This window comes from Oncorhynchus mykiss, chromosome 17, assembly GCF_057628025.1.
Source record: "Oncorhynchus mykiss isolate SJ-2025 chromosome 17, ASM5762802v1, whole genome shotgun sequence".
Classification (NCBI taxonomy): domain Eukaryota; kingdom Metazoa; phylum Chordata; class Actinopteri; order Salmoniformes; family Salmonidae; genus Oncorhynchus; species Oncorhynchus mykiss.
In genome coordinates, this window is record NC_143038.1 from 18712607 (window position 1) to 18724419 (window position 11813).

General features: G+C 41.5%; 1 protein-coding gene across 1 annotated transcript; it reads left to right on the top strand.

The window, feature by feature from the left end:
- Positions 1–1271: 1271 nt before the first annotated feature.
- On the top strand, positions 1272–11535 carry LOC110493921 (uncharacterized). The gene is made up of 9 exons (XM_090206567.1): positions 1272–1541; positions 6735–7051; positions 7498–7659; positions 8004–8135; positions 8737–8873; positions 8977–9113; positions 9256–9475; positions 10216–10351; positions 10437–11535. The coding sequence occupies exons 1-5, from the start codon at positions 1272–1274 to the stop codon at positions 8750–8752; spliced, it is 897 nt and encodes a 298-aa protein (XP_090062693.1). The 3' UTR covers positions 8753–8873; positions 8977–9113; positions 9256–9475; positions 10216–10351; positions 10437–11535.
- Positions 11536–11813: the final 278 nt, after the last annotated feature.

Below are 11813 nucleotides of genomic sequence, written 5' to 3' on the forward strand. Positions count from 1 at the left end.
GAGCAAATGAGGTGAGATAAGGGAGGTAAAGGCAAAAAAAAAGGCCCTGGTGGCAAAGTAAATACAATATAGCAAGTAAAACACTGGAATGGTAGATTTGCAGTGGAATAATGTGCAAAGTAGAAATACAAATAATGGGGTGCAAAGGAGCAAAATAAATCAAATAAATACAGAAGGGAAAGAGGTAGTTGTTTGGGCTAAATTATAGATGGCCAGCCGAAGAAAAATGCTTATTGAAATTCTCAATTATGGTGGATTTATCAGTGGCGACAGTGTTTCTTATCTTCAGTGCAGTGGGCAGCTGGGAGGAGGTGTTCTTGCTAAAGCAGTGAGTAAAACAAACTTAGGGAGTAGGCTTCTAATGTTAACATGCATGAAACCAAGGCTTTTACGTTTACAGAAGTCAACAAATGAGAGCACCTGGGGGGTGGGAGTGGAGCTAGGCACTGCAGGACCTGGATTAACCTCCACATCACCAGAGGAACAGAGGAGAAGTAGGATATGGGTACGGCTAAAGACTATACGAACTGGCCGTCTTGCACGTTCAGAACAGAGAGTAAAAGGAGCATGTTTCTGGGCACGATAGCATAGATTCAAGGCATAGTGTACAGACAAAGGTAAGGTAGGATGTGAGTACATTGGAGGTAAACCTAGGCATTGAGTAATGAAGAGAGAGATATAGTCTCTAGAGATGTTTAAACCAGGTGATGTCATCGCATATGTAGGAGGTGGAACAACATGGTTGGTTAATTAAGGCATATTGAGCAGGGCTAGAGGCTCTACAGTGAAATAAGACAGTAATCACTAGCAAGGACAGTAATGGACAAGGCATATTGATATTAGAGAGAGGCATGCGTAGCCAAGTGAACATCTGGGTATTTGGCATCTGGAGACTATTTGCAGCCTGGCCTTCACCTATCGTCTTGGATTTGAGACAGTGTCGCAGTGCATTATGGAGACCTGTGAGGCCATAGAGAGGAAGATGCTGCCGATCCATCTACCACGACCAACTGAGGAAGCCTGGAGATAAACTTCAAGAGTTTCATGAAAAATGGGACTTTCCCAATTGTTTGGGATCTGTTGATGGAAAACATATTATGATCACCAAACAACCAAACTCAGGGAGCCGTTTTTTAAATTATAAAGGAACCTTCTCTGTGGTGTTACTCGCCCTTGTGGATGCCAATTACCGCTTCACAGCTATTCAAGTGGGGGATTTTGGGAGAAAGAGTGACGGAGAAGTCTACGCTAACTCCCCACCTGGAAGGGCAATGGCATCAAAAACCCTGCAGGTGCCCCAAGATGCCTTCCTGCTTGGGGGCGAAGATTTAGGAAAGATACCATACACAATGGTGGGGGACGCTGCCTTCCCACTAAAGCCCTACCTGATGAGGCCATATGCCGGGCATAACATCAGCTACCAGAAAGAAATCTTCAACTATCGTCTCTGTCGAGCTAGAATGACAGTGGAGAAGGCATTTGGGATCCTTGCGGCCAGATGGAGGATCCTCTACCAAAAAATAAACCTACTGCCAAGCAAGGTTGATACCCTAGTGGTTGCAATGTGCATCCTCCACAACTAACTCACAAAGCCTTGTGATGTGGAAATGTGGCTACAGCAGGGTGGGGCAGGGATGAGGCAAGGCATGAGAGGCATAGTCATCCAGGCCAACAGAGCAGGTCAGGAGGCAGTTTCTGTCAGAGAAAAGTTTACTAAGTATTTCACCTCTGTGGAAGGCATAATTGACTTCCAGGACAGAATGGTTGTGGCTAGGCCTACTTGTACTGTGTGATGTACTGTGTGAGAGTGTGTGTGTGTAGTTTATCAACTTTGACATCTTCATATGTTTTGTGTATTCATTCTACACTTTAAAACTATTGTACAATTCCACCATTTCTGTATTAAAAAAAGCATACAGCACACATGGCATTTACATTCAGTTAACGCTAGCTAGTTCGTTTTATACCAAGGATGAACATTGGGTTGTTATACTTTACCTGAAATGTGCATGGTCTTTGCAGTCTCTCTCCATAACGCATCTTTATTAGTTGGATCCTTGTAGAATTTTGAAGACGGGTCATATAAAAGTGAGTACTTCTCTACTTCGACGAAAAATCTCTCCTCGTCCATCTTTCAAGCACCCACGTTGGCTTTTGTTTACAGGAAGTAGGGGACGTATGTTTGTTGTGAGATCCAATGAATTAATGGGAGGCAGAACTTCCAGACTTGATATGACGGTTAGCAACCATTTTAAGGTGCATTCCGCCACCAACTGGACTGCGTGGGTATAACCAATGAGGAGATGGCACGTGGGTACATGCTTCTATAAACCAATGAGGAGATGGGAGAGGCAGGACTTTCAGCGCGATCTGTGACAGAAATAGAAAGGAGTTCTATTCTAGCCCGTGGCAACCAGATGCTCAGTGGCGCAATAATTGAATAACATGGATTTCTAAATTTATTTTGGAACGCTTGCGCACAAGACGTGTCCGGTCTGGTTAGCATGTTAGGTTGGAGTCATTAAAACTTGTTTTTCAACCACTCCACAAATTTCTTGTTAACAAACTATCTTTTTGGCAAGTCAGTTAGGACATCTACTTTGTACATGACACAAGTAATTGTTTCAACAATTGTTTACAGACAGATTATTTCACTTAATTCACTGTATCACAATTCAAGTGTGTCAGAAGTTTACATACACTAAGTTGACTGTGCCTTTAAACAGCTTGGAAAATTCCTGAAAATGATGTCATGGCTTTAGAAGCTTCTGATAGGCTAATTGACATCATTTGAGTCAATTGGAGGTGTACCTGTGGATGGATTTCAAGGCCTACCTTCAAACTCAGTGCCTGTACAAACAATAGTATGCAAGTATTAACACCATGGGACCACGCAGCTGTCATTCCGCTCAGGAAGGATAAGCGGTGTCTCCTAGAGATGAACGTACTTTAGTGTGCAAATCAATCCCAGAACAACAGCAAAAGTATCTAAACATGTACAAAAGTATCTATATCCACAGTAAAATGAGTCCTATATTGACATAACCTGAAAGGCCGCTCAGCAAGGAAGCAGACACTGCTCCAAAACCGCCATAAAAAAGCCAGACTACGGTTTGCAACTGCACATAGGGACAAAGATCATACTTTTTGGAGAAATGTCCACTAGTCTGATGAAAGAAAAATAGAAATGTTTGGCCATAATGACCATCGTTATGTTTGGAGGAAAAGGGGGAGGCTTGCAAGCCGAAGAACATCATCCCAACCGTGAAGCACGGGGGTGGCAGCGTCCTGTTGTGGGGGCGCTTTGCTGCGAGGAGGGACTGGTGCACTTCACAAAATAGATGGCATCATGAGGTAGGACAATTATGTGGATATATTGAAGCAACATCTCAAGACATCAGTCAGGAAGTTAAAGCTTGGCCGCAAATGGGTCTTCCAAGTGGACAATGACCCCAAGCATACTTCCAATTCCAAATTTGTGGACAGAACTGAAAAAGCATGTGCGAGCAAGGAGGCCTACAAACCTGACTCAGTTACATCAGCTCTGTAAGGAGGAATGGGTCAAAATTCACCCAACTTATTGTGGGAAGCTTGTGGAAGACTACCCGAAACGTTTGACCCAAGTTAAACAATTTAAAGGCAATGCTGCCAAATACTAATTGTGTATGTAAACTTCTGACCCACTGGGAATGTGATGAAAGCTGAAATAAATGATTCTCTATTATTCTGACATTTCAAATTCTTATAATAAAGTGGTGATCCTAACTGACCTAAGACAGGGCATTTTTACTAGAATTAAATGTCAGGAATTGTGAAAAACTGATTTTAAATGTATTTTCCTAAGGTGTATGTAAGCTTCCGACTTCAACTGTAGTCTGTCATCTGAATTGGATACCTCAGATTGACATCTGTAAAACCTTTTTGGTTGTATATCTGGCAACATTCTTATGAGCCTCCTAATGAAACTCCTTTTACTCAATTAGTTAAAAAGGAGAAATGAAAACTGTGATTAATGAACATTAAAAACAAGATATTTAATAAATATTATATTAATTAAATGGATTTTATTTTTGTAGCAAAAAGAAAGGTCAATTTGACGACGCAATGCAGTGAATTCCATAGGAAATACATACGGGTCATATTTGACCCCACATTTAAAAACTTGGGGTAGTGATGCAAAAACTCTTTTTACTTAAAAAATAAGAAATTAAAAAACAAAACTAGGATGTTAGAACATTTGGGGGGGGGTGGTGGTTAATACAGCAAAAAAAAACACTAGGAACGGTAAATTTGACCAGCATTGCATCCAAGGGTTAAGATGTTTTTTTCCCAAGTGCAATATTTAGATGTGTGTGGTCATAAGTGTTGCATTATAAAGGCTGTCATGGCTAACTGTAACATTAGTGTATTGTTTTTTCTCGAGACTTGAGTGTCATTTGCAGTAAAGTCAAGGTAAAAAATAACATTGGACTGCTTTCTTTATATATTTTTTTAGCTTTGAGTTAGGTTCACATTAAACAGTTTTTATTTTACACACAGAGAATGATCATGTAGATCATATTCTTTGTTGTTTAATTAGTTAAAACCTGCACTTCTCCCTAGCTGTAACGGCTCTCGTTAGTAGAAGGAAACCAAGGCGCAGCGTGGTAGGCGTACATCGTATCTTTATTGATGACACCAAACAAAATAACATTGGTCAAAAAAACGAAAACGCACAGTTCTGTCAGGCTACAGAAACTAAACAGAAAACAAGATCCCACAACCTAATGGTGGGAAAAAGGGCTGCCTAAGTATGATCCCCAATCAGAGACAACGATAGACAGCTGCCTCTGATTGGGAACCACACTCCACACGCCAAAAACAAAGAAACAGAAAACATAGACTTTCCCACCCTGACCTAACCAAACGTAGAGAATAATAAGGATCTCTAAGGTCAGGGCGTGACACTAGCAGGGATTTCTTTTGCATGTTTCAGTGCAACAAAACGAAAGTGTCACCTTTTTGGGCCCTCACCAGATTGCATTCCTGCAAATAACAAGTATCCTGTTTCAGGCTCAATGTATTTGGACCAATGACAACTTGACATATGTAGCTATGAGTACAGGACTGAAATTCCTACACAGATTCTAAACAGATGTTGAACTGAAAAACAACTATTTCCATTGATCGTTAATTCCCTATTGACCTCTAGTCCTCTGCGTTGTGTATTATCTTAAAATATTCTTACATCGGGGAGGTTATATATTTATACCTCAAACTTTCTCATTCATCGTTATTCACGATTCATTCATGACTATCTTTAATCATGGTATTCTATTCTTATTTACAATAAGTGAATCCAACGTGACACAATACATTATTTACAATGAATTTCTATTATATTTACATTTGAGTCATTTAGCAGACGCTCCTAACCAGAGTAACTTAATTAGTGGATTCATCTTCACATACAGTGCCTTCAGAAAGTATTCACACCCCTAGACTTTTTCCACATTTTGTTGTGTTACAGCCTGCATTTAGAATTGAGTAAATATATTTTTTCTCTCACCCAATTATACAAAATACCCCATAACGACAAAGTTAAAACATATATTTTTTTTAATGTTTGCAAATGTATTGAAAATTAAATAAAATATTCTATTTACATACTGTAAGTATTCACACCACTAAGTCGATACTTTGTTGAAGCACGTTTGGCAGCGATTACAGCTGTGAGTATTTCTGAGTAAATCTAGGAGCTTTCCACACCTGGATTGTGCAACATTTGGTCATTTAGTCTTTTCAAAATTCTTAAGCTCCATCAGATTGGTTATTAACTTTCAATGGGCACTTTAAGCTCTGCCCACTGACCATTGAGCTTTAATTGAACCAATCACATTCATTCTGCCCTTGAGGCAGAGCTGCCCTCAGGGCAAGATTGAATATGGAAAACTGTCCCTAACCAATCTGGATTGTTATTTGAGGTTTAGGCTAAACCTGTTCACATTCTTTTGACCAACCCTTGTCCATCTGCTGGGGAATATGAGAAAAACCATTTAGCATTTCAATAAACCGATGACCAACCCACAAACAACATGGAAGCTATCAAAAAACAGGGAAGATGAAGGCACTTAAAATGCATTCAAATGAACAATATATAAAAAATGTATGTAAAAAAAGGAACAAGAAAACAATGGAGCATATCTACAATATTGTATGTATACTGCAGAACTTTGCTTTCAATAAAACATATTTGATAATTGAACTCTATATTTTAAACAATTCTAGATTGGGTTGCCAGACTGTGGTGTCATACATGACCGATGACATCACAATGGTCTTAAAGCCAATTTGAAAAATGATGTAATGTGGATATGTATCAGTCTTAATTGGTTATCGACATGGCTTGTTTCTGCTGGTGCAAAAGGGTATGAAATCAGGTCATTTAATCAATTAACAACTACTTCAATTCTGGAGTAGTATTTTTCTCTTAGACCTAGTGGAAAGAATTAAGTAAAAGTAGATTCTGATGGACGAATACATAAAAAGTGTACATGAAATGTATATGAAGTTCAGCTTTTGCAAATGTCACTCAATGTAACTTGTCTATACTGTGTTATTTGAGGTTGAGGATAGATAGCTAATAATTTAATGGAATGGAATGACCCCCCCCCCCCCCACACACATTTATTTTCCTACATTGGCTGGGGATCGGGGAAAAAATATTTAGCACTAACACATATTCTTGTCAACAGAAAAAACGGCAGAAAGCCAATTCAATTGATGTGGAGCAGAAGACACAAAATAAGAAGGAGAGTAGCACTTCATCCCCCTCTCCAATTCCAACTGACCATTCTGAACGGAATGCCTCCGCCACCTCTGACCCCTCACCCTCTGACCAACTCTCCTCCCTCTATCCACCTCCCTCTCCTGTTAACTGTTCCTCTCAGCCTTGCTCTCCTGCTAAACAGCCCTCTCTCCCCAGGTCACCTGCCAAACACCCTTCCCCAGTGAAATCCTCTCCAGTGGTGTCCAGTGATGGAGACACCAGCCAAGAGGGTGCAACAGTCAGGTAATTCAAACAAAAATAAGTACAGTGCCATCCTAGAGTCCCCTTGAAGAGTTGGCTTTAGAGCTACAGGGCCAGTGTTAATCAAGAGTATGAGAGCTAATCTAGGATCAGGTCCTCTCTGTCCATAATAATCTGATTTATTATGATCTAAAAGGAAATAATGATCCTAGATCAAACTCCTACTCTGAGACGCTTGATAACACAGTCCCAGAAAGTTATTTTCCTCAAACTGCAGTTTTAGGCTCTTCTAATCACATCTAGTGGATAAATAGAGTACTAACCTATTGCCCTGGTCTACTTAGTACACTGCATTTATATGGTCATCAATACATTCATAACTACTCAGACTGTGTTTATAGTACAGTATAGTATTTAAGAGAGATACTGTGTAGAGTGATACTATCTCTGCTTTGGAAGCTTTACACCTGTTTCTCTCCTTCCTTCAGACCTCTGTCTCTTCAGGACCACTCTAGCCCAAGACCCCAGAGGTCAGGCTCAGGTGCCAGAAGCCAGACTCTTCCCAGGGCCAGCTCAGCCACCAGAAGGTCAGAGGAGACCCAGGGGGCCAGAGGAGAACGGGGGGCCCTGGTCAACATGGAACTTCTTGGGTAAACCAAAACACACCGCAAATGCAACCACAACACAATGCAGATGCATTGAAAATAAACTCTTTATTGTTTAGAGATCAATGTCTGATATACTATGGGGATGGGGCTTACTATCAAGCATGTCAGTTTTATTAGATATTTATAAACCAATGAATTATGCTAATCTTGGTCTAAAGGACATCCATTTCTTTGTGTACTCATAGAGTGACAGAACTTATCCCTGACCAAGATGGCTGCCATTGTCAACACTTTCTAGAGTTATGAAGGTTTATGACATAGGCCACTCAATGTTTCTATGATATTGTATCTCTATGTGTGTACTGATGGCTGGTTCTTCTTCACAGGTTGCCTAACATTGGCAACACTTGCTTCTTAAACGCCACCCTGCAGTGCCTCCTGGTCCTGCCTTCCTTCTCAAAGGAAATCCTATGCCAGGAACAACTCTGGAGCTCCTCCCCCTTCTCCAACCTGCTCAGGTAAGGGAAGGCACAAAAGTAGACACACCCCCACCCACCCATTATTTGTGTTCATAAATTCAAGGAGGGACACACTCTTCATGCCACTTCTATAGAAAGTGATTTTCGTAGCAGGTTAGGAAAGCATTTTTGCTAACCTTTTCCCTAAGCATAACCACTTCATATTCCGCTGCATTTATTTATTTATTTCCATTTTGTTTTCGGGAATCTTCATAACCCAGGGGAACAACAATGACACAATGATTATGATGTAGATATTTGTAAGCCAATTTGGAAACTGTAGAATGACTACATTACCCATACAGGTCATTGACTGAACATTCCACATTAGTATGGGACATTTGGTAGCTTTTAAAATGCTCTGGAAATGAGAGCAGTATCCAAACCAAATATCTTAGGAGAATAAACAGCACATTTTTGTTGCTTTGCCTCATTGTCAGTCCTCAAAGGTGAAATTATATTGAATCGAATTAATCATTTCTAATGATGGGGTGGCGCAAGATAAAAAATATTTGGATATACTCATCTGCCTCTTCAGCCGTAAGCCAGTAGGTTGACACCATCCAGTCAGCTGCTAATTTACTCTCTGTCTCCCCTACAGGTGTCTGTCTGTCTGATGTGCACCGTTTGGGTCTACCTGACAGTGGCGCAAACCAGGACTCAAAAGCAGACCTCATGTGGAAGGTCAAGTACTCCTTGTCGGGATATGATTTGAAGTATCTGGGGGATACGCAACAGGTAACTGAGGCACTACTCTCTTCTGAACATGCACTCTTTTTGCAAGGGTTCATTTTCTCTCAATAATTAGATTTTATCTTGGTATTTTTCTTTCTCATCATAGGACGCACACGAGTTACTTGTGAATATGCTGTGCCAGCTGAAGGAGGAGGGCATGATACTGAAGACACTCGGGGTGAACTATACCTGCCCTGTTTCCCAGCTGGAGTTCCAGCTTGTCTCAGTGCGCACATGTACCAGGTAAGAGCTCCCATTGGTTGTAATGTATCTACTGGTAACATTATCTTTCTTCAAATTATATTACAAAACACATGGCATAACATTGTAAAGACCTGAAACAGAAACCTGATGCATTTTTCTTCTCTTTGTCCTGCTTCTGAAGCTGTGGGCGCGAGTCGTCCACCAGAGAGGACTACAATCACCTCTCATTGGACTTCAGCTCTGAGCGCACCTTGCTAAGCAGCCTAGCACTCACTTTCAAAGTCAGCACGTAGGGTTTAGCCCTGGTGTTTTCTTACAGAAGCAGCAGCCAGTGAAGTCAGTGATTGGCTACTACCAGCTGACTGGCGTAGTCTCTCATTTGGGAGGATCCGCAAACTCCGGTAAGTAAATACCTTAAAACACACACATGCAGATGCACAGTACATATGGCATATGCTGAATCCCAAATCACTCCCTTCTCCTCGGCCCTCAATTTGCGCGTTCACGTGCGCCTCTGCCATATAGACAAGTATCCAGGGTGAAGGCCGGGGATAATAATAATTTGTAGACTGCAAATTGACCTTAAGAAGCCCAAACAGATATTATATTTGACTATTTCCAAACCTTGCTTACATTTGTGTACAATCACGTATATCTCTTTATTGTGCGTGGGAATAGTTTGGAACAGATTTCCAAAATGAAAATCACCTGGAACTGATTTGCTGGTGTTTTTACAGTCTTTTAACAATTATATATTTTTTTAGTCAGAAAACATGGGGGGGGGGCAAATAAAATCACCCGTGGGCCAAATTCATCCCACGGGCCGCCAGTTGGGAAACCCTGGTGTAGGGGATAATTAGACCCTCCAATAGCTACTTCGGCTAAGCGAGCAAGGCTGCAGGCTTCAGAGCGAAGTGCCATCCCGACAAGCAATATGTTTAGAGTTCACACAATTTAATCCAAAGGAATGGAGAGGCATGCCTAATTATATACCACGTGTATTTCTTTATCTCTGATTTCCAAACTTGACACATGTAACAGATAAAATACCTTCCAAATGAACTGTTTAACTGTTATAACACACTCCATTACCCACAAGAGCCTGACCCTTGACCTCATGTCTGTCTTCTTTGTGCCACAGGGCACTACATTAGTGACATCTTGAATGCAAGTGGAAACTGGTTCTGCTGTAACGACAGCCAAGTGTCAATGTCCAATGAAGTCACTGTGCTGAGGACCAGAGCCTGGAGTGCTTACCTGCTCTTCTATATGTTCAGGTACTGCTTACTCTCTTCATCTATATTCTTGTGTTGCTATATATGTGTACTGTATGTACAGTAAGTGGTTCCTTTCACCCTTCAGGGCAGGAGAGCATTAGGCCCCAGCACACAGGGCCTAACAGGGCCACCAGCACCAGCCTCAACAGGGGCAGCACCTGGACCAGCCTCCACACACCAAGCTCAGCCTCAAAAGGCCCAGACTAAATACCCTCAGCCCAGCTTCAACAGGGGTAGTCCCATGCCCAGCCTCAACATCCTCAGATCTTCCTCAACAGGGGCAGCACCAGGCCCAGCTTCAACACCCCCAGCCCTGCCTCAACAGGGGCAGCACCAGGCCCAGCTCCAACACCCCCTGCCCAGCCTCAACAGTGGCAGCAATGGCCCAGGCTCACATCCCCAGCCCAGCCTCAACACCTCCACGTTTGCCCCTCTTCATATTTTTCCCTGACGACATTCCCACTGCTGTGTCTAAAAAAATAAATCACTTAAGGAATCGGACTTCAGACCCCCCCACCCTACAGAAAATGATGACTGGTCTGTCAATCATGCGGCTCAAGGGAGACTTGATCTTCAACACTAGCTTAGAGCATCCTTTTCAGTAGCGTATGTCATAAATATCTGCCCTTGTTTCGACTACTTCGCCGAATGTATAAAGTGCATGTAAAAAACGAATACAGTATACACACTAAATGTAGTACACATATAAATGTGGTGGATAGAGTATCTGATTATTTAGAGGGTATAACATCTCTTATATTTGGTTAAGTTTTAAAACCTCCTGTTGTGAAATACACTGTGGTGTATAACCTCTTAATCAGCATGGTCACACTGGATGCACTGCAATATTCAACATTGATCCAGGTCCCCAGGATATCGGGAGATTACTTGTGCATGCCATGTAATTTCAATAAAGAAAAACAAACTTAAAATAATCCAATTGAAGATAATTCTGTTAACCGTTGTAACTCTTTCAGTTCAGGAAGCTTTATCGTCTGGTCCTAATAGGAAACGCGACAAAGGGAAGCAGCTGGGCAGCTGATGTTATGGAGCCTTTTAGCCCTCAATCAGGTCTGGAGGAGGAATGCCACATAAAGATTCAGAGATGCTATGAGTATATTTTGAAGTTACTCTCTAGTTGTATTTACCATTTGAATAAATACAGACATGAAAATGCTGGGCTACGGATGTAACCTTGGTTCTTTCTCTGAGTAGAGTATCTGAGTAGAGTAATGGGTCACCAAACGACCTATGGGAACTCCTTCCCTTTCACGTGATATGATTGAGATGCTTAATGTCAAAGATGTTTACAGTGATGCCACACCCTTACTGTACCCATGTGACCTGTCACCATAAAAGGGTGTGACGTGACGTACTTTTCTTCACTCACGTACGTACACTTCCCTACGTATTTATTTTGACAGTGAAGCTACAACTTTTACTTTGGCTCTATACTCCAGCA